Consider the following 23,674-nt stretch of genomic DNA (forward strand, 5'->3'; position numbering starts at 1 on the left):
GTGGTAACAATTGGCAGAGTACGAGGTACCTGACATATATTTGAGTATAAAAAGGCAGAACTCTAAGTCAATAAGGTAGAATACTCTGCCAATAATGTAACATATTCTGTCGATAAGAATCGGTAATGTAAACTCCTAATTGATCGGTAGATTTATCAACAGAGTGGCCTACATTACCAGCAGGGCAACCTGTCTTATCAATCGAGTGTTCTTCGTTCCCAAACTACATATAAAAGAACACATGTGATTCCGAAAATACTCAGGTTAAACGGGAATAAACACCTAAATATTGTTTTACTAAATTTAAAACTAGAATTGCAACGTGTCAGTTATATATTCTTGCTCTTTTGACTACGTTTCAATGGGTAGGGAAGGAAACAGCACATTCTTTAGAAAAGAAACGTTTTATTACACTCACCTACGATCTTTAGATATTAATAAGTTGCAAAGTTACATACACAACAACGTACGATCCGATTCGTAAGTGAAACCTTTCCGTCAGGATTGGCTTGGGGGTGCTCTGAGACCTTAAAATATTCTCAACCCTTGCAGTACACCTTGGCAGGGGGAAAACGTACGCGACGCAAACGAGGAAGAAAGTTGAAGTCACGACAACTCCGTGGCAGTTGAGTTTAAAACGCTTTCGTTCCTGATATGTCCACGATTGACGAACGTGTCGAAAGACTTTGTCATACATTGGTGACGATTTAACCCTTTAACTGCGAATTTGTATTATAAATTTTACTGAAAACGTAAAATAAAATCAGGAAGAAATAAATTTTATCGCACAATTCATCGTTGAAAATGTTGTTATTTGTTAGAAATTTAAAAATTGGCAAAAAATAATAAGTTTCACTAACAAGAAAAATTGAAGAAATTCAGTTGACTACAACGTGGTATTTTTAAAAACAAGTACCAGTTGTTGAGCATGCGAATAAACAAAAGAGATAATCATTCGTTTTCTTATGAAACATATAGCAGTTCTATTGGTAATATAAAGAAAACATACCACCAAATGACATTGACTTGTAACTTCCATTCTATATGACGAATAAATACGTCGAACGCAGTTAAAAAGTTAAGGAAACGATCCATGGAAGAGAGAATCCCCCAATTTGTTCTCACAAAGTGTTGATATCGATGTAACGTAGAGAATCAAATCGACGACGAGCACTAATGATAATGTAACATTAAAATTAAATTTGTACTATTCTCTCCTCCTCCGATCGTGCTTACGTCGATGATAGGTGTCTATGGTAAAATCTTTCACACGGTTCGTCAAACGGCTGATCGAATTCTCGCTCGTAACTCACGGCATTCCACCTTTCCCGAAAATGGTCAGACGTGTTCACGCGCCATTAAGTATTCGTGACTATACCGATCACCGAGTATATTACAGCATATCGACTACATTATTATCCCTCTTCGACTTATAGCTCCGCTCGATTTATGATTGGTTATGTAGTTGAAACGCGATTACGTGATTAATGGAGGTTAAATTTAACAGCGAGGTGCAAGTTTCGGTGTCAGTTGATCTACTTTCCATAGGTGCTTACGTATTTGCTCAGTGCGCCGACTGGCGAATCTGGAAGTGACGTTGGGAATCGGATATCATACCGAGTATATCGAATTTAGTCGTCCACAACTGAGGACAGGTCAGTGGATCAACTGAATGTCGTTCTAGATACCTGAACGAGTCGAACCCTGTCGTTTATCCGTGCAAAAGTTCAAAGAAAGATCGACTAGCTCTTCTAGAGGCAAGGAGTTCACGGATTGACACGTAAACGGTATAAATTTTTTAATAAAATCGACCCTATACTTTAACCTTTTTACGATACGTTGCCTATGTCGCTTAACGCTAAGCCTATAGTATGTACGCTACCACGAATTCCTGTGTCTTTATTTTATCGATTAACATGTATGGTCTTACAACTACGTCACACGTCCCTCGAAGAGTTCTGAAATTGTCGAGAATTCGCTTCGATTCCATCTCTTGCACATAGTTCGTTTTTAACCTAGATAGCGGTAATTTATGTACAGGTTCTCTCTCTAACGTTCGAACAAGATTGTCTCGTGATGAGTCTACTCACATGAGAAACATCAATTGCCTGCACAGACATGGATAATATGTCCACTGAGTACTATATTTTCGATGGTAGGTATGGTAGTTACCACCTAATATGGTAACAAGTTTTCTGTCATTCTCTGTCTTATCGACGACAGATGCGGTATAAATCTTCACTACAGCATACGATAAAACAGATTTCGTCTTTCCATGCATCTGGATACATTCCTCCGACATACAGAGTTCAACGCCACTAGTTCTTTGTATATGAAATTAGAGTGGCGTCTCCTCCTCTTCCAGTTACCTTGGCGTCGGAGGAGGTGGTGGTGGTCATACCGCGCTACCAGTGTAAAATCCTGCCTTACCGGCAATTCCAGGTCCTCGTTTCCTTTTCTCGCACTCCATCGTGCTGAAGGTGTTTTGCGCGATCTGTGACTTTCTTTTTGGATTCTGGAGTGTCATGCTTCGCTGACTCGAGTTTGAACTTGAACTTGTCCCCGGCTCCGACACCCTCAAAATCCCAGAGTGTATCGTTCCAAAATTTTGATAGATGTACTGCGACTGGATCGCCGAAACAGACGTGTTCTGATTCTTCAGGGTGATGGGCACAGTCTGACCAGCCAAACTGTTGAAGCGTGTGTCGTAACCGAACGGAGTGTCCAGCAACGACTCGTTCTTTTCACCGTAAACACTGAGTCTCGAGTCGAGGAGACCTTCCTTTTCAGCGAAACCACTTAACCTCGAATCAACGACATTCTGTTCTGTAGTTCTGGGAGAAAATTCGGTGTACCGCGGCTCCTGACCGACGGTGTGCTCCTTGCTTTCGGTAAAAGCGATCATATTCTGTCGCGAGTCCGACAGAATCCTCGAGTCGATCAACCCTTCCTTATCGGCGAAGCCGCTTAACCGTGAGTCGATAACACTGGCTTCCGATTTATCGCCAAACGTATACCGGGGTTCCGCGTTCTTCGCATCTGGATACGCTGGTAAAACGTGAGCAAGGTCTGCCTTATCAACGTAGCTGATGGCTTGAGGATTCGATGCGCAGATGTCTGGCGCAGACTTGCACAAAAGGGACGTCCCCTCTTCGACAACTCTTTGGGGAGCTGCAACACGGGCAAATTATTAATCGTGTTACGGGTTAGCAACGTTGCCATCGTAGAGAATTAAAGGAAGTAAACAATGTTAATTACTTTTTGCAGGTTGCCCAAAATCCCTAGCTTGCGATGGTCCAGGTGATTTTTGATGAGCTCTTACTAGGTACTCCGAACTGAGACCTCTTTGTTCCCTTAGCTTTCTCTCGGCCCCTGGTACCATAACTCTCACCTATACAAGAAGAATAATTACTGTTTACACAAGCTCTTTGAAAATATAGCGTCAGTTTCGTGCGCGTCTGTGTTTTGGGTAGAAAAGTATAAGTTTTATTTAAGTACTCTTTGCTTATTTCTTACTGAGGGATTCTAATACATGGATATCATGAAATTAACCCTTGAGCGCATATTGACATCCAGATATCGGAGAAATTTGATACCGTACCATCTCTTCGACGGTGGAGAAGCGAGCCATGTACCCAGACATTGTTAAAACAGCCGCCACTTCCGCCAAGATCAAAGCCAACCCCGACAACTGAAGACACCAACCGTATTGGTACTGCGGTAGAGTGCTATCGTCCGTCTGCATGCTCGACGTAGAGGGCAAACTGTATTTTCCTGGTAATTCTAGCGATGCGTCGGATAACGCCGATGCCAGGACTATCAGGCCACCACCAAGCGAGAGCCCTGAAAAGCAAATGAAATTATTACTTGGCTTACTTCCCAGTGTCTCCGATATTTATTGTTTTCGATCGGGATCGATTCGTTCCTGACTTATGGCTGGAAGTGGGCTCGGAGGAGTTCACGATTAGAATTTGCCAGCCAAGTTGCCAAACTCGAAGTGATAACCTACAGAGTTTATAACTGATGGAGATCACTGGTAACTGAGCAGCAACAGGAATCAACCACGGACCGCAATTAAAGCTCGGGACTATTTCAAGAAACAACTAATTTATTCGTCCCACGTTGTTTGTTAGTATACGGAGTTAATAACGTCGGATCAAAGTATATTTAACGTATCGACATAGATATAGCTACTGATATTAATATATACAGGGTATTTAACTTTAATGTTTACCTCAGAGAATTTATTAATTGTGTCTTTGGTTGCAATATTCAATTTTAGGAAATAGATAAAGCTCTTAGTATATCTTTAAATATAATTGTATGAACAACTTAATATTACATTAATATGTATTAATGTAGAAAATCGTCTTCTAAGTTGTAAAGTGTTAATATGCGTTTATTTCAAGATTAAAAAATTATCATATTTCGAAGATTTGTTGCATAATATAAATTTTATTTAGAATTCAACTCTGCCCAATCAAATGGTGCCGCGTATTATTGATTTGCCACCACTGTTATAGACAATAACGTACAAAGTTGAATGGACAAGAAATGTTACAAGAACTTTATTATAATATGATTTATGGTCGAAAATTAAGGAAAGGATAAACACCTCAATTATATGTACTTAACGTTCACCTACAATTGTTAAATGATAATGCAGTTTGGACAAGATTCTTAATGGAATACGTGTCTAGAGGATGACGAGTGCATCCAATACAATTTACTCTGGGAATATCATAACCTGCTGTCCAATCTTTGCGACGTTTACTGATAGTGTACTGCTCACTGCAATCCTTGCTTCGTACCTAGTGGTCCATAACAATTCCTCGATGCTTACATACAACAAATCCGTTGACAGCTTTCCTCAGTTTCACCTATATCTAGTCAACTTCTTTCTTTATGATAAATTAGAACGCATTTCTCTTTCATTTTGTTACGATAAATTAACAGGCTTCAACATTTTTTATTTTAAAACAGCTTTTCCTAGTTCTACTTATGCCTAGACATCAACATTTGCCTATATTTTACTATTTTATCCAGTCATCAACTTTTCTCGCATTTTTGCTTTAACAATTATAAAGGTTTCTTAGCTTTGCCTACATTTGGTCGTCAAACTCTTTGTTTCTGTTAAATCAAAACGCAACGCCGGCACGTTTCTCGCGATCCTGGTTGTCGCATGCAACCCTGCACGAAAACGAGCTTCCCTTTTGCCGCGAACGCAGTAAAAAAGACTCGACGCGATGCGGCCTGTTTCTCGGGGTACGTTTACCCTTTATCTACTGTGTGTTCTTCCTGGGCGTAAAGCGTGCGGCATAAAAATTTGCATACGCGTAAAACGAACGACCAGAGCTTGCAGCCGTCTCTTCTATAGTCGATTCAATTCCGCCAGCGCGACGTACCACCGACGGGACATCGTTATGACGGGGTAAGCCATCCCGTTATTGCATTCTTAACGACGGATGATTCTGGCCACGTCACAGCGACCCGGATTATTGCTAAAACGTACCAGACTGATGCTTACGCGCCTCATTTACCCGCGATATTTTAGGTCCATAATTTTAAAGACTTTCTCAGCCTGCGAAGTTCATGCATCATCGGTATATAACGCAGTTAACGAACGCCAGTAATCGTTACTGCTTTGAAGGGACTATCGTAGGCTGAATTATTATTTTGTACCTGGTAATCTATGAGAGGATTTATTTTGGAAATTATTACTATTCTCTTTATATTTTCTTGAGAATTTTTATATTGAATTTTTACTTATAAAAGGCATTTTATAGCGATGCATGATGAAATGCCATAATGAAACTTTAATGCATAAGAACATACAGTCCATTAAGTACATTTTTATATTAAATAAATAAAAATGAGAAAATCTAATTATTTCTGAATAAAAATACAGATGCTTATTTGTGGATATTTAGAGCGTCTACGTGCCACTCTGAATCACTGAATCTTTGAATCCCCGAATCAGTGAACTTCTCAAGTATAAAGCGTTAAGGTATCGCAATAACAACATTTAAAAATGTAAAATTCACGATATGATTTTCGCAATTAGAGCATCAAAATAAGAATAACTATCATAAAATTACTGTAAATTAATAATGCATCTCCAGTCGATATTAATATCGACAAACGCAACATTTTATTCGGTTTTGCTCCAAAGAGATTCGAGTTGAATTATTTCCTTCGAAAATAGGATTGTGTTCAAAGGGGATACGTCACAAAACTTGTGACCTGATGTGCTGGTATCGTATTCCCTTACTATTCAAAAAAATTCTGCTCTCGTATTGACGAATGGAATTTCTATACGCTGAGAGGTTTAATTAGCGCGAGGCATGTCAGCGCCGCGCGCTCCCTTATTCAACGATTTTATTTGCAAATATGCCGACCCAAACGCTGTTTATCAATTATTCCTAATTAGCGAACCCGACCTAATTTCGTACGTCTTCGAAAACAGCTTGCCAGCAGACGTAGAGTAACTACGCCAGGTACTAGAAGTTGCCAAGAAACACACAGGCGGAAATTCTGATTAAAAGGGGTACACGCAGTTGTCATAGACAACATTCAAGCCTGTTTTCTTAAGATTTAAGTACATATTTTAAAACGAAACGAAGTGTAATTTTGCAGTACAAGTATTGAATTTAATATTTTATATGTTTGTTAAGATATATTTAAAAATGGTTAAAGTATAGCAAATCTCCAGTAACGTCTTTTTTCGGTGTATTTGAAAACTAATTTCGAACAAATTATTTTGTTAAAAGACGGCAACTTTTGCTGAATGGACGAAAGAATTTTTGTTTCGATGAAATCTTGCTATTTTATTACGAAAGAATGTTAATTTTGAAAGTGAAAAGACGTGGTTTTTCAGTCAAATCACTGTCATTTTGGTAAAAATTAAAGTATGGAAAACTATTCGTCCATTCACCAAATGTTAACATCTAACACAATAATTTATTTAATATGTTTCAGATGAGACATTTTCAACAATCGTGTAGACCAAACAAAACAATGTTTTTAGATGTTTGTTATATTTTGGGCCTTTTTAAATATATTTTAACCAAACAATTCATATAATAAGTTCAATATCTGTATGTATTTAAAGCAAGATAAATAATTCTCCAATTTCGGCTATGACAACTGCGGTGTACATCCCTAACCTTGAGGGGAAACTTTACCGAAAGAGGAGGATACGAAATCGATCTGACAACGATGATTAATTTAATAAAAGTTTATATCGATGCTCCACCACAACAGGAATTGTAACTACCGGCAGAACGTCATTAAGGAAATAAATCGAAACTCGTAAACTAGTACAGGTAAATGGAAGTTCGCGAACAACCGTCATCAGCGCGACGACGAGTTTGGAATATTCAATCGAGAGTCGTCTTCAATTTCTCCGTTGACTCGATTGCGCTACGCTTTGTTCCAGGACAAGTGCTGAACCTATTGCTCAATTAATTAGCAGTAATTGTAATTTAGTCGCGAAACGTGAGAGTCATAACGAAACTTAAAGTTTTCAGCGCGATGATATGAACGATATCTGGCGTTCTAATTCTTCTCATAGGTGAACACGGACTGTTCACATTCCTCATGCTTATTAGAAATACATATCTGAATGATTGTTGAGTTCAAAGTATACATAGGATCGTAATTAATCTTCCGAATTTTTAGATGAAGAATATTTTTTAAAAAATTGTAATAAGTTTAATAGAAGACAAATGAAGATAAACAAATACTTAACTCAGAAGTACTTAATAGTTTAAAATATTGCTCTATAAATAGAAATTTCTAAACGATTAATATTAATAAATAATAAAAGAAAAGAAACTTACAATTAGTAAGCCTGAATGAAACGAAAAAAATAGAATTTCAGATCAAAATTGACGTTGTGATAACATTTTAGTGGTTTCAAGAACCACGACGTTGTTGAAATAAAAAATCGTTATGTCTACGAAAGAATGCTCGTAGCAAATATGGATTCAGCAATCGGATCACGTTTCGAACAGCAGCTGCACACGTCTGATAATCAATAAAACGTCAATAAAACTGTGGTCGATATGAAATTGACAGCAACGCCTGTTCTCTTTATCAACTGTCATGGCTTGCTGAGTAAAAACAACAGGAGGAATTAATTGTAATTTACAAGTAACAATTATGTACTGCATTCTTTTCATTATCGAAGAAAATCGTTTTTTTGCAACTTTAAACGATATAATAATCAAACATTCAAAATTTAGATTTTAGGAAAGCTTAATATTATTAAGGATATATAATTACAATAAATATAAAGAACATAGATTAAGAGCCATATATGTATTTGTACATAAACTAGAACTTTATCGCTATATTTGTAACTGTGGTCGTTAGTGGCTACTAATTAAGGCAATTAATAAATAAATAATAATTACTGCATTCGCTTATTTCACGTATTTGTGTTTATTACTAAACAGCCAAACGAGGCGATCGTTTCTGAAATACTTATTTGCAATATAGTCATATTGCTAAATTATTTATTTTTACAGGTATTATAATCGTTACCTGTGACCTGGATGAGAAGAATTTTATAAAAAATGTTAACGTTTTATAAAGAATTCACATTTAGTGGTTACGGTTATCGTCGCCAGGCTAAAAAATAAGCAAAATATTTAGTGCCACGTTGTTCTAACGTTAGCATACTGTAGAGAGTCTGGTGCAGTAGTAGCGGACTGCACGAGTCAGCCATAAGAATTCCGCAGCGCAGCACTCGGTTAAGTCTGGGTTAGATACCAGCCCCGAATATAAACCCTCTCTATTTCTGTCTATAAGTTCATAGATAAGGAGCGTTAGATACATCCAAAAGTAGGACGATTTTCCACAGGAATCCGAGGAAGCCCCAGAGACCCCTTTTAGAAAACATCTTACAAAGACTTTATCAAAACAGAATATACTATAAGATTCATTCAGATTAGAGTACGAACTTCAAATACGTCGATACAATTCAAATATGTTCTTTTACACTAATTTAACTGCACATTGGAGATCGACTTGTTCTTGAAACTTGTTCTCGTCCTAACTTTTATCTCAAAGGTGTGTGAGACCTTCAAGTTCAGCGAGAAAGAGTTTCATATAGCTTTATGATGTACTTTCGCCGGTGTGTTATTGGAAACTTTGCTCCAGGAGAAAATGATTTTATTATTAGTAGCTTCTGAAACTTGTTGAAGTCACGAAACTTCCACGAGCAACGTACGACCGTTTCTCTTTTCAGTAGGGTCCTCTACTTCCTTGGTCGTATCGAACTTTTGATAAGGATGGAACTCATTACCCTGCCCAGAAAAAATTCTGTTACTCTTATAATCACGCAAAATTTACTTGCGTTTTTTTATCTTATTTTTGAGGTGTACATAATCTAACATGGTTTTATCATCTATATTAATCAATAATCAATAAACGCATTCGAACACGTAATTACAAAATCATTACTAGACTGCAGATTTTATGTATTTATGGCGTACACTAAAATGAAAAATATATCATATGTGATATCATATCAATATATGAGAAATATATTGTATTAATTAATGTAGTAATATTAATATTTCGGGTTGCTTAGGGGCATATACTTTTTGGTTTTGATTAGTATATGTTTGTCGTTTTCGTTTATATTACAAATGCATGAAATTTGTAGTTTCATTATTCTTATACTGTGAGCGTTAAGGCAAATTTATATTTTTACAGATGCAGATAAAGAATTGAGATTTAAATAAAGATATGTTTCATCTTCTACATACTGTAACGTGTATTTAATTGTTGTTATTTGGATGGATTGATCAAAAGAATTTTCTCATATTTTCACGTGTGAATTTCACGAATTTTTGAATTTTTCAGTTACAGCTACCATTAATAAAGTGACTGAAATTAAGCAAGGAATGAAAATACTTCAACAACAATAATTTGCATCTTCTAGAAAAGATTCTATGAAAAATGAATGTAGTCAACTCTCTTCAGACATCATTTGAGTAATATTCGAACTAACGATGTTTAGAATGTCTTTAGGCATTGAATTACGTATGTATATTAATAGAACTTCGTGCACTGAAGTTAGTATACATTTCCTGTCGAATAATATTCTAACCAGAGGCAATTAGGGTATCTTAGGCAAACGTGACAACGGGAGTTGAAAGTTACCTCTAAAACATAGCACGGTAGCTACACTACTGCCAATCTCATTCCACATTCTCTAGGTGGAACGTAACATACGTGTATTTTGTGTTTACAATGAAGCCTCGGTGGCCCCTGGAAAGTGCCTTACATCAAAGTTGACAAACTAGATTCACCCTATCAGAGCTACCGAAGAAGGATCGAACTAGATGAAGAGGTTGAACATCGTGTAGTTTAGCAAACTCGTGAAATCTTGACTAATCGAACGGTTCATGGTAATCTTAAACGTGAACGAACATCACAACATGTGATAATATTAAGAAGAATTTATATTTCATTCATTTGAAGGATTCATTTGAATCAACATATTAAAAATAACAATACTTTCATTTCGTAGATTATCATCAAACTCGCCATATTGGATAATGTTTACAAATTTAGTTTTCATAGTATTTAGTTCCATCAAATTTTGTAGGAATTGTATTGAAATATTTATTTCAATCAATATTCAAGATTACAATACATTTTATTTATAAGTTATCATTAATCTTATACCGCCACATTCTTAAAGTCAAATATCTGAACAAATTCTACTAATTACGTATAAATTATACGAAGTAGAATGCGAATATTTTAGATCTGCTAAAAAAAAAATGTTTCAAAGGTAGACGATATCTCGTTACTAATAGCTAGCAGACTTATAACCTTCTCTCTCATTTCCTCACAAAAACTTGTCAAACGATATTCCATGAAAGAGATTCAAGATATACTCTTAAGAGCAATTATATGATTTTTACTTCAGTTTTTCAAAGCACAAGATAACAATTATTAGATCTTACAAATGCACCTGCAAGTAAATATAATTAAATTAATTTTAATAAAAATATAATTCTGAACATTTTAGTGTTTACTCATTGATCCTCGTTGAGTTTATGCAACTGAGATTACACATTACCTAATTCTGAAAGAAACTCAAAATAAACATTTAAAAACAATTATATAATTTATATTCTAATTTTCCAAAGCAGAGAATAGAATTTTCAGGTCCTGATGGTACGTCTGCAACAATGTCAAGTTCACTGGAAACATAATTCAGTGATTATTTACAATGAAACATTTCAGTGTTCGTCTATCGATCCTCGTCGAGTTTATGCAACCGGGATTAGACACCAATTCCTGTTTCCAAACGTGCGTAATTGTGCCCGGTGATAATATTTTGATAATTATGGATTCGGAGTCGACCGAGCATCGATTTTCCGTATTTGAGAGAATCACGTGTTCCTCGAATATTTCGGGCACCCGCACACGCGGTCGAGTATTCTAGCACGGTTTGAACGTATAAATTTCAAGCATGCCTGCTATGGTATACGCTGCTAGGATTAAATAACTTGACCTAGTCGCGACATATCATGGCCATGGAGCACCTTCGCCTGCCTCCCCTGTCGTTTCCACTCACCCTTTTTTCGCTTCATTCTTTCCATCGCCTCTTTTTTCATCGGGGTGCTTTTGGCGTGAACGCAAGTGTCTTCACGGCTTTGTCTTTCACAGTTTTTCTCTTACGTTTGTCCTTATTTCTTCAGTTGGTTCTTTGTCACTTCGCGCTTTGAAACGGTTGATTTACATGGCGAATATAGAGATTTTTTATTTCAAATTTTGCACATTTTATTTTTTAATCCAAGTTAGAATATATAGTTTGTTAAGTAAGGATTAACATATTATTCGTTACACGATTGACAGACACTCATGTGTAGAAGCATGGAGCTTCGATTTTTACGTCAGAATTGAGAGAAAATAATAAGGGACCTATTTTTTTTCTTTTGTTTTGCGTGTTCTCCTCTTGACAGCAGTTATGTATTACGAACAAGGTCGTTACAAATTTTCGACACTTATAATAAATTTTCACTGATTTCGTGTATTTGGAAGAAATATATAATATATTGATTAAAATAATTATTAATATAATATTATAAATACACAATAAATATGTAACACTCTAAATACATTTAGAGCAAGTGTATTTATGAACTATAAAATGGTATTTAATAACAAATTAAAATTGTATTTACAAAATGTCAACAGTATCTCAATTTCCTGTTTTTCACCCTCGTTCCTGACGTAAACATATAAAATGATTGTCGTACCTGTTTTTCAAGTAGCCATGCATCGTTTACCACGGCAACTTGGTAAACAATACTGTGCACTTCGTTCCAATTAATGTGTCGTTGAGCTCTACCGTAATTTGGTAAAACAAACCAACCCACCGTTGCGGACAAAAGCACCCCGTATACCGAAACGCTATCCCCGAACAGCGTGACCCATCAGCGATTAATGAATTTACACCTCAACCCCGTCGAAACCGCATTCATTTCCACACGCATCAACTCATGAAAACTAGCGGTAGTTACGATCCTTCCTGAACCGGACGCGGTTCGAGGCAGTCGCTCATATAATGCTTATCCGTGGACTGGCTACTGGCATTCAGCCCCGCGTTCATATCATTCATCCCTGTGTTGGGAGGCCATCTAGCCAGCCGTGGCCACGGCAGAGGCAAGCGGAATTTAATATTAATACGGGACAGGGAGGACGGGACGGGAAGGGGTAGCATGGATCCCAAGCAAGCTCGAATTTCGAGAATACCGGTCGCGATATCGAGTGACCGATCCAATTTCCACGACGACGACATGTTTGTCGTCGCCCGCTCTTGGAACCTTGACTCCTGCCAAAGCCGCATACGCGAGACCGCTCGTAGTTCGTTGTATTTCGGAGGAATGTGCTCCTTCACCTTCCAGTGGCAAAAGGCTCGGCGAAAATGCGCCAACACACGAGAATCGCATCATGTTGTCGCGTTGCAAGGAACACCATGAGTGAGATTTTGACGGTGTGTTTACGGGTCGCATGTGAGGAAAGGGTGTTTTTGATGATTAATGTACTACGACTTTGATTGAGATCAATAGCATCAGAGTCTTTAATTTTTCGATCTCGATAACAGGAGTGGCATAAAGAAGGAAAAAAAACATGTATCATTCGTCATTACAAAAAGAGAAAATTCGTATCTGGTAAAGACTGACAGGTAAATAAATATATACCTCAGCAATACTAGAATCGCACAGGAAGATGCCTACATACATTTTGCAAGAGAAATCTTAAATCAATTATTTCAATTAAATCACGAAACTTTGTTTTCAATTGTTTTAATCAAATACAATTTTTTTTTAAATTCTGCACTATCACAAGAATGAGGATATAGGCTAATTTATCCTCTTTATGTTCAGACTTTTAAAGCGATGGACATTTTAAAATTGGTTTCGTTAAAATTAATTTAAGTGATCGGTAATCGTATCGCTAGCCAGCCGCTTATAATTAGATCACGTTACTCTTCGACTAAGAAACTTCGATCCAAATTATAGATTGCAGGAATCGCAGGAGTAAAACGTTAGTTGGATTATTATCTGGTTCATCTTCGACCACCCATGTCCTCAATATCTCTCCTGTTACTGTTACGACTATCGTCAGCATTGTTGCCGCTGGTCGAATACAAATTATACGCGCGGGCGCAACAACGCACTAGCCGTCCAGTCATCATACAAATCTACCCGTCGATACCGCGATCCTATCTCGAATTAATTCCTGGGTACCTGTGATAAATTGGGATACGCTCGAGGTGACGGATAAATCATGGCTCTTGCGAGATTTCATGGTTGGCGCGCATATTTCTTTCCTTCCGCGTGATCGGTTCATGCAAAGGTAAATGCTTGGGAGAAGATTGCTGTTCTAGCGGAAATTTCAGTATATAAGTGGCGTGGGACACTTAAGGTTTAGTAACTAACCTAGGATAGTTGGTAATTTCTCTTTTGGTCAATCAACGTGTAACACATTAAAATGATAGTCAACAATTAAGAGAATATTAAACTGACAAAGTGTAGGGGATATATTTTATTTGTTTGGTTAGGCACAGATTTACTTTACTTCCCGGTACGATTAGTAGAATATCACAGTGCCTGGTCAGACGAGCACATATGTAGATAGACTGCCTGTCTGACCAGTTATAGGTTTATTCTACTTCTTCCAGTGATTAGTTGAAAGTTACTGTACGTGTCTAACTAGACAAGGTGAATGTGACTTGTATCTAATCAGACAAGTAAAATGACGTATATACATATATACATATAGTCACACAAGTAGAAGGAGTCACAAATAGTCAGACAAATGAAATAGAGATCCAGCATAATGGGATAAACACGAAGAGTCTCCTTTGACGCTTCCTAGCCAATGAAAATGCTGTAAACTTTCGAATAATTCTGACACGCAAAATCATTTTACCTTTGTGCTTCGTGTTATTTTCAGATAAATTTAAATAAAATGACATAACATTTGACATAACAATGAAATAACATTTTGATTGAATAAAGTTCCTCTCTCTTTCACGACTTTAAAAGTATTTATCATTCATCATTTGAAACCAGCTTAAAAATAACTTTCTTGATAATTCAGAACAAAGTTCATGGTATAAATGAAATAATTCGAAAGTTCAAAAGGTTTTAAAGGAACTTCTTTCATGTAACAGCTGCGAAATGAAAATGAACTTTCAGAGACTGCGCGGCGAGTCTCGAATCGATAATGGAGATATTGATATAGTTATTACGATTCCTGGAAAAACTTATCACATGAATTCCACGGGGTCACCGAAAGACAGGAAAGGTTCGTCTAACGACGTCGTTATTATTAGGTGGAATGTACTTCGTCGTGACCCTTGACGCCATACTTGACGTTACACCCTCGACTCGCAAGAACAGCTGGTTGGCGAAGAGGAAAGACCTAGATTCTTGCAAAAAGAATCGCAAAGAGTTTGTGAACATTTACACGTTTTATTCACGCCCATTACCAACACCATTGCGCTTTAAACGTGGAATGCTTTTTAGAAAATGATCTACAACACCGACAGGAATATTTAACGTTTCAAATAATTGTTACTTTTATAACGCAGTGCAATCATAAATTCATGGTAAGTTCAACATTGTATTCAAATATTAATTGTTATAAAATAAACATGTAACATTCAAGTGTTCGTTCTTGTATACTCGCAAAACGAAAGAAATATTTTCCATTCTATATTTTAAATTCCTCTATTCTGGATTTCTACGTGTTACACGCATCCCCATTCTGAATACCTACATTTTGGATCGTAAGATTCACATGGAACGAAGTCATCGTTCGTGCGATCGCAATCCATTACGAGTAGCTAAGTATTCCGTTGTTAATTGGTCTCGCGAAATGGGGCGCGTTCGCTGTGATCCCATTGAACAACCCTGTCGCAACAGAATTCACCCAGCGCCGATCAGTGATCATAGTTCCGCGTCAGCGACTGACAACCTTCGCTCGCGTGTCCTCATTAATTCGCGTAGCATTGTTCGACGGTGCAGTCGGCTCGTTTCACGACACACGTTAATCATGATGATTACGCATTCTACCTACAGAGGAGAGCCGTGGGGTTGATCCTGCTGCTTGCATTATACGTGAACCTTGAAATCCATAGTGCATTCTTCCAGATAGGCATAAGAACTTGTACACATTTTCTAAGAATTTATCTACGACTATGAAACGTTTTGAATAGAATATAGAAAGTTATGGTTCAGGTTTACGTGAGAGAAAAACACTTGAGTCTTTCAATCCTGACGTCCTCTGGAATATACTATTTAGATCTAAACAGACTGGCACAATTAACCTCTTCAGGGATGATTTTGTTTTTTTTTTTTAATATCAAATTTTCAGGAAAATCTTAGCTAATTCACTTTGTATATTTTATCTTAGTCAGTAAAAATTGCTCCACATTAAATTCCTCCAGATTACCAATGAATTTCCACCAATTATTTAAAGTCTCGCGAGCTCCTGAAACGCATCATTAGCATCACAATGATAGCTATCCAAAGAGTGAAGTTGATAATCCGCGATCCAAATAAAGGCATAACTAACGCAATTTACGGTAACGACTTAAGTGACTGTAAACCCATTCACAATGGCGTTACCAGGAAATATAAACCTTTTTCCATTTGGTTGGCCGCGTATACAGCTACTCACGATCTACGCCCTGACCACGTAATGCGTTTACGTTCACGATCATGGTTATATCTGCGCGGCATTGTCCAAGACCACGTCGGTTTTCACGCCGGTATGCGTTCATTAGAGGTATGGCGTGTTTGCTAGCGTTCATCGGGACACGGGCACAAAGAGAACGGAGTGAGAGATGGTGGTTGAAAAGGGTGCACAGGCGGCGCTGAAACCGAGTCGATTTGTTGTCCTCGAATTGACCAGCCGTAGACGAAACAACATCCCTCGGAAACCATTATCCAGCGCACCAAGGTACAACTGGAACAACGTGGACCTCGATCGCGAGTTTCGTTGATTTCATTCGGAACCGCGCCGCGTTTAAAGCTCGTTTCGAGTTACACGAAGGCTGAACTGACTTCATCAAACCGAACGACCGTTCGCCGCTCTCCCTTGCTAACCTCGTGAACGGGTAATTCGATTTTTGCTTCCCTGCAGGCTGCGATATCTTTTTCATTAGAATTTGTAGCCAGCCCTGGACGGCATGTAAATAGCTCGAACCGTTGAATATTTTTGGTGAAATTCCATCAAGAATTATTGTGGAAAAAGAATGTTAAGGTTGATGGATCGATATCAGGTTGAAAGGTAAAACAAACGGTGTACTCTTGAATGTTTTAATTGTAAATTAATATTCGGTTCCATGAAGGTTGAAATATCTTCTTCAGTATTATTTGTAACCAGTTCGTTTGAATACTACATAAACTTTAGTTCAGTTTTGAAGAATACATTTTATATATTATAAGAATATATTTTTGTTCCTGTACAATTCTGTATAATAGATGGATTGTATTATTCTTCGTATAGGAAAATTACTAATCTCTGAAATCAAAATCTACCAATTCCATTTTAAAATATTCCGTATGTTGTATTCAGCTCTAAAAATATTTCCACATTTGACGAAATTCCCTGCAAGTAATTAAACGGCATTACAGTACAGAATTATCTCACTTTGCAGGCAAAGATAAGATTACCCAGAATTACACGCGACGCAGGACGGGAGCAGCCAGGATGGCGGAGTTTGCATTAATCGGCGCCGAAACTGGAGCCAAAATGGAAATTAAAGTTAAAGTGGAATTCGAACGGAAATCGTAGCGGAGTTGGAGTCGAAGTCGTTGCGGGGCTAGACTCGCGCCAGTGGCTCTGGTGCCGGTTTCCGGTAACTGGAGAGCTGGAACAGCGAGAATTGTTTCCGATCCAGTTAAGAGTGCATCCTGATTTATGAAAATTATACTGCGGCCGGTTGTACCGAAGTTTCCGAATTAATATGCAACTGCTCTAATGAAGTGCAAATTTAATGTGCCTGCGGGACAAACAGGAACACACTCGCTAATTAACGCTAATAATTAACGTCGAGGAATTACCGTGCGAATTTGCGCGACGCTGGCGAAATTTTCTCGCGACGACACAATGGAAATCGAAGAAATCGAGGCACGGGATATGGTATAATTGCTTTTATGAATTTGTCAGATTTCTGGTTTCAATGAAATGTACAAGCGTTTTGCAATACACCGGTGGCCTCGGTTTCGGACAAAGCTACGCGTAATAATTACAAGTAAATTTCATCGCAATAGTGTAGGGTGGTAGACAGTATTTCGAATGAGTTTGCGTTAGATGGAAAAGTGTGAATGCAAATATTTAAAAACGTATGAAAAATAACCACAATATGACACGAACGAAGTAGTTATCGTTTAGGTTAATTCATTATACATTAGTAATAATAGAAACGATTTAAATAAAAGGTAACAATATAAGACAGGAGTTACCATACAGATCAATTTATTGAATTGTAAATATTTTCACGCTTGGAAACAATTTCATTCTTCCCGTTGCAAAATTTTATTTATTGAAATTTATTCGTATTACTCGTTACAATTTCGCAGTGTGCAAAATGTAAAATTAGAGTTATATCATAAATATCATATTTGTAGCCATTGACGTGAAATCTCGTTATTTTTGGTCAATTATTAAGAAATAAGACCAAGAAATAATTTCGAAAAATATTTCATTCTAAAGATTGGTAACGAGTTTCATCATTTATATTTACTCTTTGAAAACAATATTCTTGTTTTTCAATACGATTTTGAATCCACTTTCAGATCGTACTTAATTTACTACGAATTGAAACGTACGAGCCAAACAATTCCAATTCCACGGTGAATACGAAATCGTTATTTCATCACTCGCACTTTTACAAAAAAAGCGTTTTCCTCGTTACATCGTCCGCGTCAACGCCACCTGTCAGGTGATTCATGCTTTTGGTAAAACGAGCGAAATAAACTCGAGCCGGAGGGACGAAATCACGCGATTTTTCAATAAAGGCGAGTATTGTTTGGTGCAAAATCGAGACAGAAATTAATTAACCGGATGTACTGCAGCCTGGTCGATGACTGGAAACTATTAGTACGGTTTACTGCCGTTCAACTGCGACGAAAATTACCGATAGGATGTATTAAAATTACTTTTCCGGACAGTTCATTAGTTCCCCGTTGCACGAAAGCATTAAAGTTCACTGGAGCGAGATGTTCGTTGCTGTTTTCACTTTTTTCTTGGTGTAGCATGTTCCATTTCCTTCTCATTAACTTTCGTTCAATTCCACGTCTCTTTATTTTCACGAATTTTATATATTTTATTCGCGAGCATAGCATACGGCACAGTAAATAGTGTTTTAGTGCTCGTGTCAGTAACGAATGTTCCTTGTGAAAACTTGAAAATTATATGAACAAATATTAATTTCAATAAATTCATCACATTATTACTCGAATAACAGAGGTGAAATATTAAGAAAAATTGATGCGTACTAAAATTGTTGTGAAAATTTAATAATGACACATATCATTTCTCCTTTTATCGTTTTTTTCCTTTAATGCAGCAGAAGCATTGTTTTACGAAAACGATGACGCAAAATGCGACGACAAATTTCGTCGTGGATCGTTTAGTCGGTGTAATTTTCGTAACAGGTGACGAGCGTGTTTATTGCAGCAGTTTGAACATTAGTATCGCCTTGACGTTTATTGCGTTAATTAAAACTGGTGGAATGAAATTGAGAATCGCTATGGATCGTTGTTTCTGTGAGTGTACGAGTACAAATATCCGCGACGAATGGTCCCAAAGGAAGGAAACAAAATATGCTCCGAGGGAAATCTACTAGTAAAGAAGCGTAAAAAAACCGTAGCCGTCACTTCAGTGACGGAAAAATTGAATGAAAATTAATCGAATTCCAGTAGGAAAGTTTCAGTGTACATGAAGTAATTCTTTTTGTTTTTTCAGCTCGACGCGAACGCGTATAATTCAATAGAAATCGGCGTCCCGTGTTTCTCGGTTTTTTAGGGTCGTCACAATGAATCCTGTCAAACAAGTGAATTGCAAACTTTATTTCGGTCTCGTCAATATTTGACGAAGGTTTCGATATTTCATTACACGGCAGCCTACCCTCTGTTGTCTCCCCTGTTGTTTCGTAATCGAAATATCCACTCGCGGTGAATTAGCGAAACACGCACCGATGCAAAACGTTTTGAACCGAATCCATTTTCTTTTAACGAGTGGTCGATGAAATTACAGGGGCTCGAAATCATGGTTGTATCATTTCGCAGACGACAAACATTTTAAATTGAAAGAAAATATTTGCAACTCTATCCATGTTTAATTTGCTACACGATGATGAACTTTGGCGCTCATAGGTGTATGTTCATTTTATTTGGAAGGTAGACAGTAATAGTCTGGAATAGTCTTTTTTTTTGGAAGGTTCTATTGGTCTTAGCAATAATGTGTATCAAGAAGAGAAATACATTCAACGTTGGTCTTTTGTAATAATAATAATAATAACAATATGAAACTTTAAGATGCAATTAAAATTAATATCTCCGAATTGATCCAGCATTTATAATGTATACAGAAAATTTACTATTCGTTTAAATATTAATAAGAAAATTTACAATTCGCTTAAATATTAATAAGAATCATCGTTCAGAAAAAGTATTTATTGAAGACATTAATCGTGAGAAGTTTGTCAATATTTTAATATCTGTTGATTGGACCAACTAAATATTAATTTTTAGCAATAGTTCCACGAATTACGAACAATACATATTATTTGAACAATGATGGGGAATATGATTTTCCTGTGACATTAATTTCATTCTCTTCAACGAGCCTTCGAATCGATTTTTCATTCTCTCACATTCTCTTTTGTACCTCATTCAACATGGAAATTATTATTAGGTTATTTGTTACCTAGATTAGTTTAAGGATTACCAATCCATCTGGCACAGTTTCGCAACGAGTTCGCAAAATTGGGAATAACTAGAAAACCGTATAGGTCTAGCGCATCATCAACGTGGATTGGTTGATTTCCAATGGAAACATGCGTTTGCAAATTAACGAAAAATCTATGGCAGTTTAATGAACGTCAGGTTTTAACGAACGCAATTGGCTGGTAGCTACATCGAACGTGCTCCTCCAGCAATTCTGGCCGCACTTCAGTAACATGATTACTTTCATAATCACGACCCCCGGCCGATATTGCGTTCGCGCGCAGAATTTTAATTGAAATCGCTCGGTCGTTCTGTGTAATTCCCAAAAATTCCAACGTGATCGTTACATCGGAGCCTGGTTGCTCTGTGGACATGTTGTTAACAAGTTTGGGGGTTTTAATTTTGGAAATTCGTAATTTGGTAGCTCCTTTGAAGTGTCTCTTTGCGCGAAAACATTGTTACTGAAAAATTTCTTGACAGGAATAACCCTTTCCGCAATACCTTTACACGTGGAATAATAAACGCTTCAAAACTAACATGCTGTACGCCGTTAGCGCAGTAGTTAATGGGTAATTTAATATCTTTCTTTAGAATAAGAAATTATAGAGTCGATATTCCTAATTTTATCTATGAGTCTTTAGAAAAATGTTTAGAAATAGGCTTAAATTCTTTGATTTTACTTTTCTGTGAATATTCTTTGTTAACATACCGCAGGGTATCAAAAACCATCGAACATTGATCTTTCTTCCAAAATTTTGTATCGTTTCGCAGATGTTCATGATAACATGAAAATTCATAATTTCTTTTATTGGATATTTTCATCCTTGGAATCACTTCATTGCTCTAACAAAAAATATATACCTTATTAGCACATGATCCTTATTTCACATGAATTTCATTTCTACAAAATTAAAAATCATTTTGAACCCCCAAGTAGTCCAACTTTTCTTGTAAATTAGCATCGGTCATCTAATTGTGTCGAACTTGGGAATACGAAGTGGGAGTCGTATTATCAGAGCTGGATGGTATTAAACTTTTACGAGAATAGTGCCCTGTCATCCGTAAACTTCGAAAAGTGCAATAAAGGTGTACCAGTTCTCACGGTTTGTGGAACGCAGGACGCATCAGCCCTGAGGGTAACCGTTTCGATGACAAGCGCTAGAAACTGCCCTGCGACGAACGAGTGTGCGGTTACCAAGAGTAAATAGAAGAACGATTCCACCAGACAAGGATTCGTCGACGAAGAGCTGTTACGTCTTCGTTCTCGTAGAGGATAGAAGGACTTGTCGTTGATCTTCCTCCATTGGTAAGTAACATTATAGTGGTGAGATGCGACGGACACAATACAGGTTCAAGCGGGAGGTTATGAGACACTGTAGGATTCCTCGAATCGTTGAATGGAGGAAATTAACAGGGAAATTCTGAAGTAAATAGAAAGTGATCAGAACTGTTTCAAAGGACTGTTGGAGTGGAAAAGGTTGTTGGTTTTTGTAGATCTATTTTACAATTGAATGTAGACTATCGAAGAATGTACACCTCCGCTCGCAAGGATATGGACACTTCCTCAATTGAAATAAATATTTTTAAAAAGTTATAAATCTATGAATGGATATCACTTGTGTTTCTGTATTTACTCTGTGTTGCATTAGAGAATGTCAGAAACAGAAGCACCAGATACAGGAATAGTTTTGAATCCAGAAAATGATTCATAGTTTAACACTTGTTCCGAAAAATAGAGTTTACATGATCGGATGAAGCACATGGAATAGTTGGGATTTATTTTTGTCCAGCCAGATTGATGGATGTACCTTGCAGCTGACATGATCGAATGTAAAGCGTATTCTGCACCGAATAGAGCAAATAAATCTGACAGGCCATTATTTCAGTTTTAAAATGCATGCATTTTCGAGAGCTGTTCCTAGCACAAAGATCAGCAATCAACGAATTTTGTAAACGATATTGAATTTTTGTACAATTTTATAAAATATCGTTTAAACGATGAAAAAAGTAGAGAAAATTCTATTCAACAGTCATTTCAGCGCGACAGCTACTTCGTGAACAAATCTCCTGAAGTATGTCGTACGTTTCACCGAAACAGCGCCGTGAAACACATCCCCGGCGAATAAAACTGGAAACGAGGGTCAAAGAGTCTTCCAAATGATTACACAGCCATTAGAAAGTTCTGTTCGCACGAGAGAATCGGCAGGGTAACGAAATAAAAAGACGCAGACCCTTAAGGATGGGACGGTTTCCAAACAAGCGTCCAAGAAACCGACTGGGTCCACCGCGAGCGTGCGAGAAACTCCGGGACAAAGGGAAGACAGAGAACGAACAAAGGGATCGGAGGAAGAAAAAGCGATATGAAGCCAGTTCTATTTGAATAAAGTTCGAAGAAGTGGTGACGATCTTCCAGCCTCGGGCATCGCCTCCCTTCGCGGGGGTAGGGGTAGTTTATTCAAATTGAACGTGACAGCGGCAGAATGTCTGCGGCCCGCAGGTTCTCGACTTTCCAATTTTTTCACTTCTTTCCAGTATTGAGTCGAGAACTTCCTTCCACCCGCTTGGGAACCCCAACGAGGGCGGGCGTACAATAGGTGCTGGACATTCCAGTAATTGAAACGTCTTCCCATTGGAATGAAGCACCTTGAATCACGAAATTTACGTACTTCGTTGGCGAACGCTGTAGGGAAATTAATGGTTATGCCACCTTGGAGACCGAGAGAAGGTTAATACACATTTGCGAATATGGTTCGAGATCTAACAAAGTTAATTCGTGTATACACTTACTGCTTATGCTGTTATAAAGGATTGTTATTTCGAAATTGTAAATTTTATGCATTTGTGTCGTATGCATAAATAAAATACATGTTTTCAAAGTAATTAAAATACAGTCAGTCCCATAAGTATTCGTACTCACTATGTTCTTTGAAAAATTTTTTTAAACCAAATGATAGGTTTGATGTTTCCAAATAAATGTTCTTGTATAAATATGTACATGAATAAACTTTACGTTTGTATGTATCTATAATAACAATTTATTTGGAAACATCAAATCTATTGTTTAATTTAGACAAATGTCTTCAACAAACATAGAGGGTAAGAATACTTATGGGACTGACTGTATGTACATGCCTATATGAAATTCATGCTATTGTAAATTGAAACGTTAATGTTAT

General features: G+C 37.2%; 1 protein-coding gene across 1 annotated transcript in view; it reads right to left on the reverse strand.

The window, feature by feature from the left end:
* Nucleotides 1-391: 391 nt before the first annotated feature.
* Nucleotides 392-23,674, reverse strand: part of LOC128873677 (uncharacterized) — a 201,835-nt gene continuing 178,552 nt past the window's right edge. The window contains exons 5-7 of the mRNA XM_054117399.1: nucleotides 3,602-3,843; nucleotides 3,259-3,391; nucleotides 392-3,171 (exon numbers count right to left, since the gene is read on the reverse strand). Coding sequence (XP_053973374.1) covers nucleotides 2,396-3,171; nucleotides 3,259-3,391; nucleotides 3,602-3,843 — 1,151 coding nt within the window. The 3' untranslated portion in view covers nucleotides 392-2,395. The remainder of the gene's footprint in view (nucleotides 3,172-3,258; nucleotides 3,392-3,601; nucleotides 3,844-23,674) is intronic.

Source organism: Hylaeus volcanicus, chromosome 3 (genome assembly GCF_026283585.1).
Source record: "Hylaeus volcanicus isolate JK05 chromosome 3, UHH_iyHylVolc1.0_haploid, whole genome shotgun sequence".
Lineage (NCBI taxonomy): Eukaryota > Metazoa > Arthropoda > Insecta > Hymenoptera > Colletidae > Hylaeus > Hylaeus volcanicus.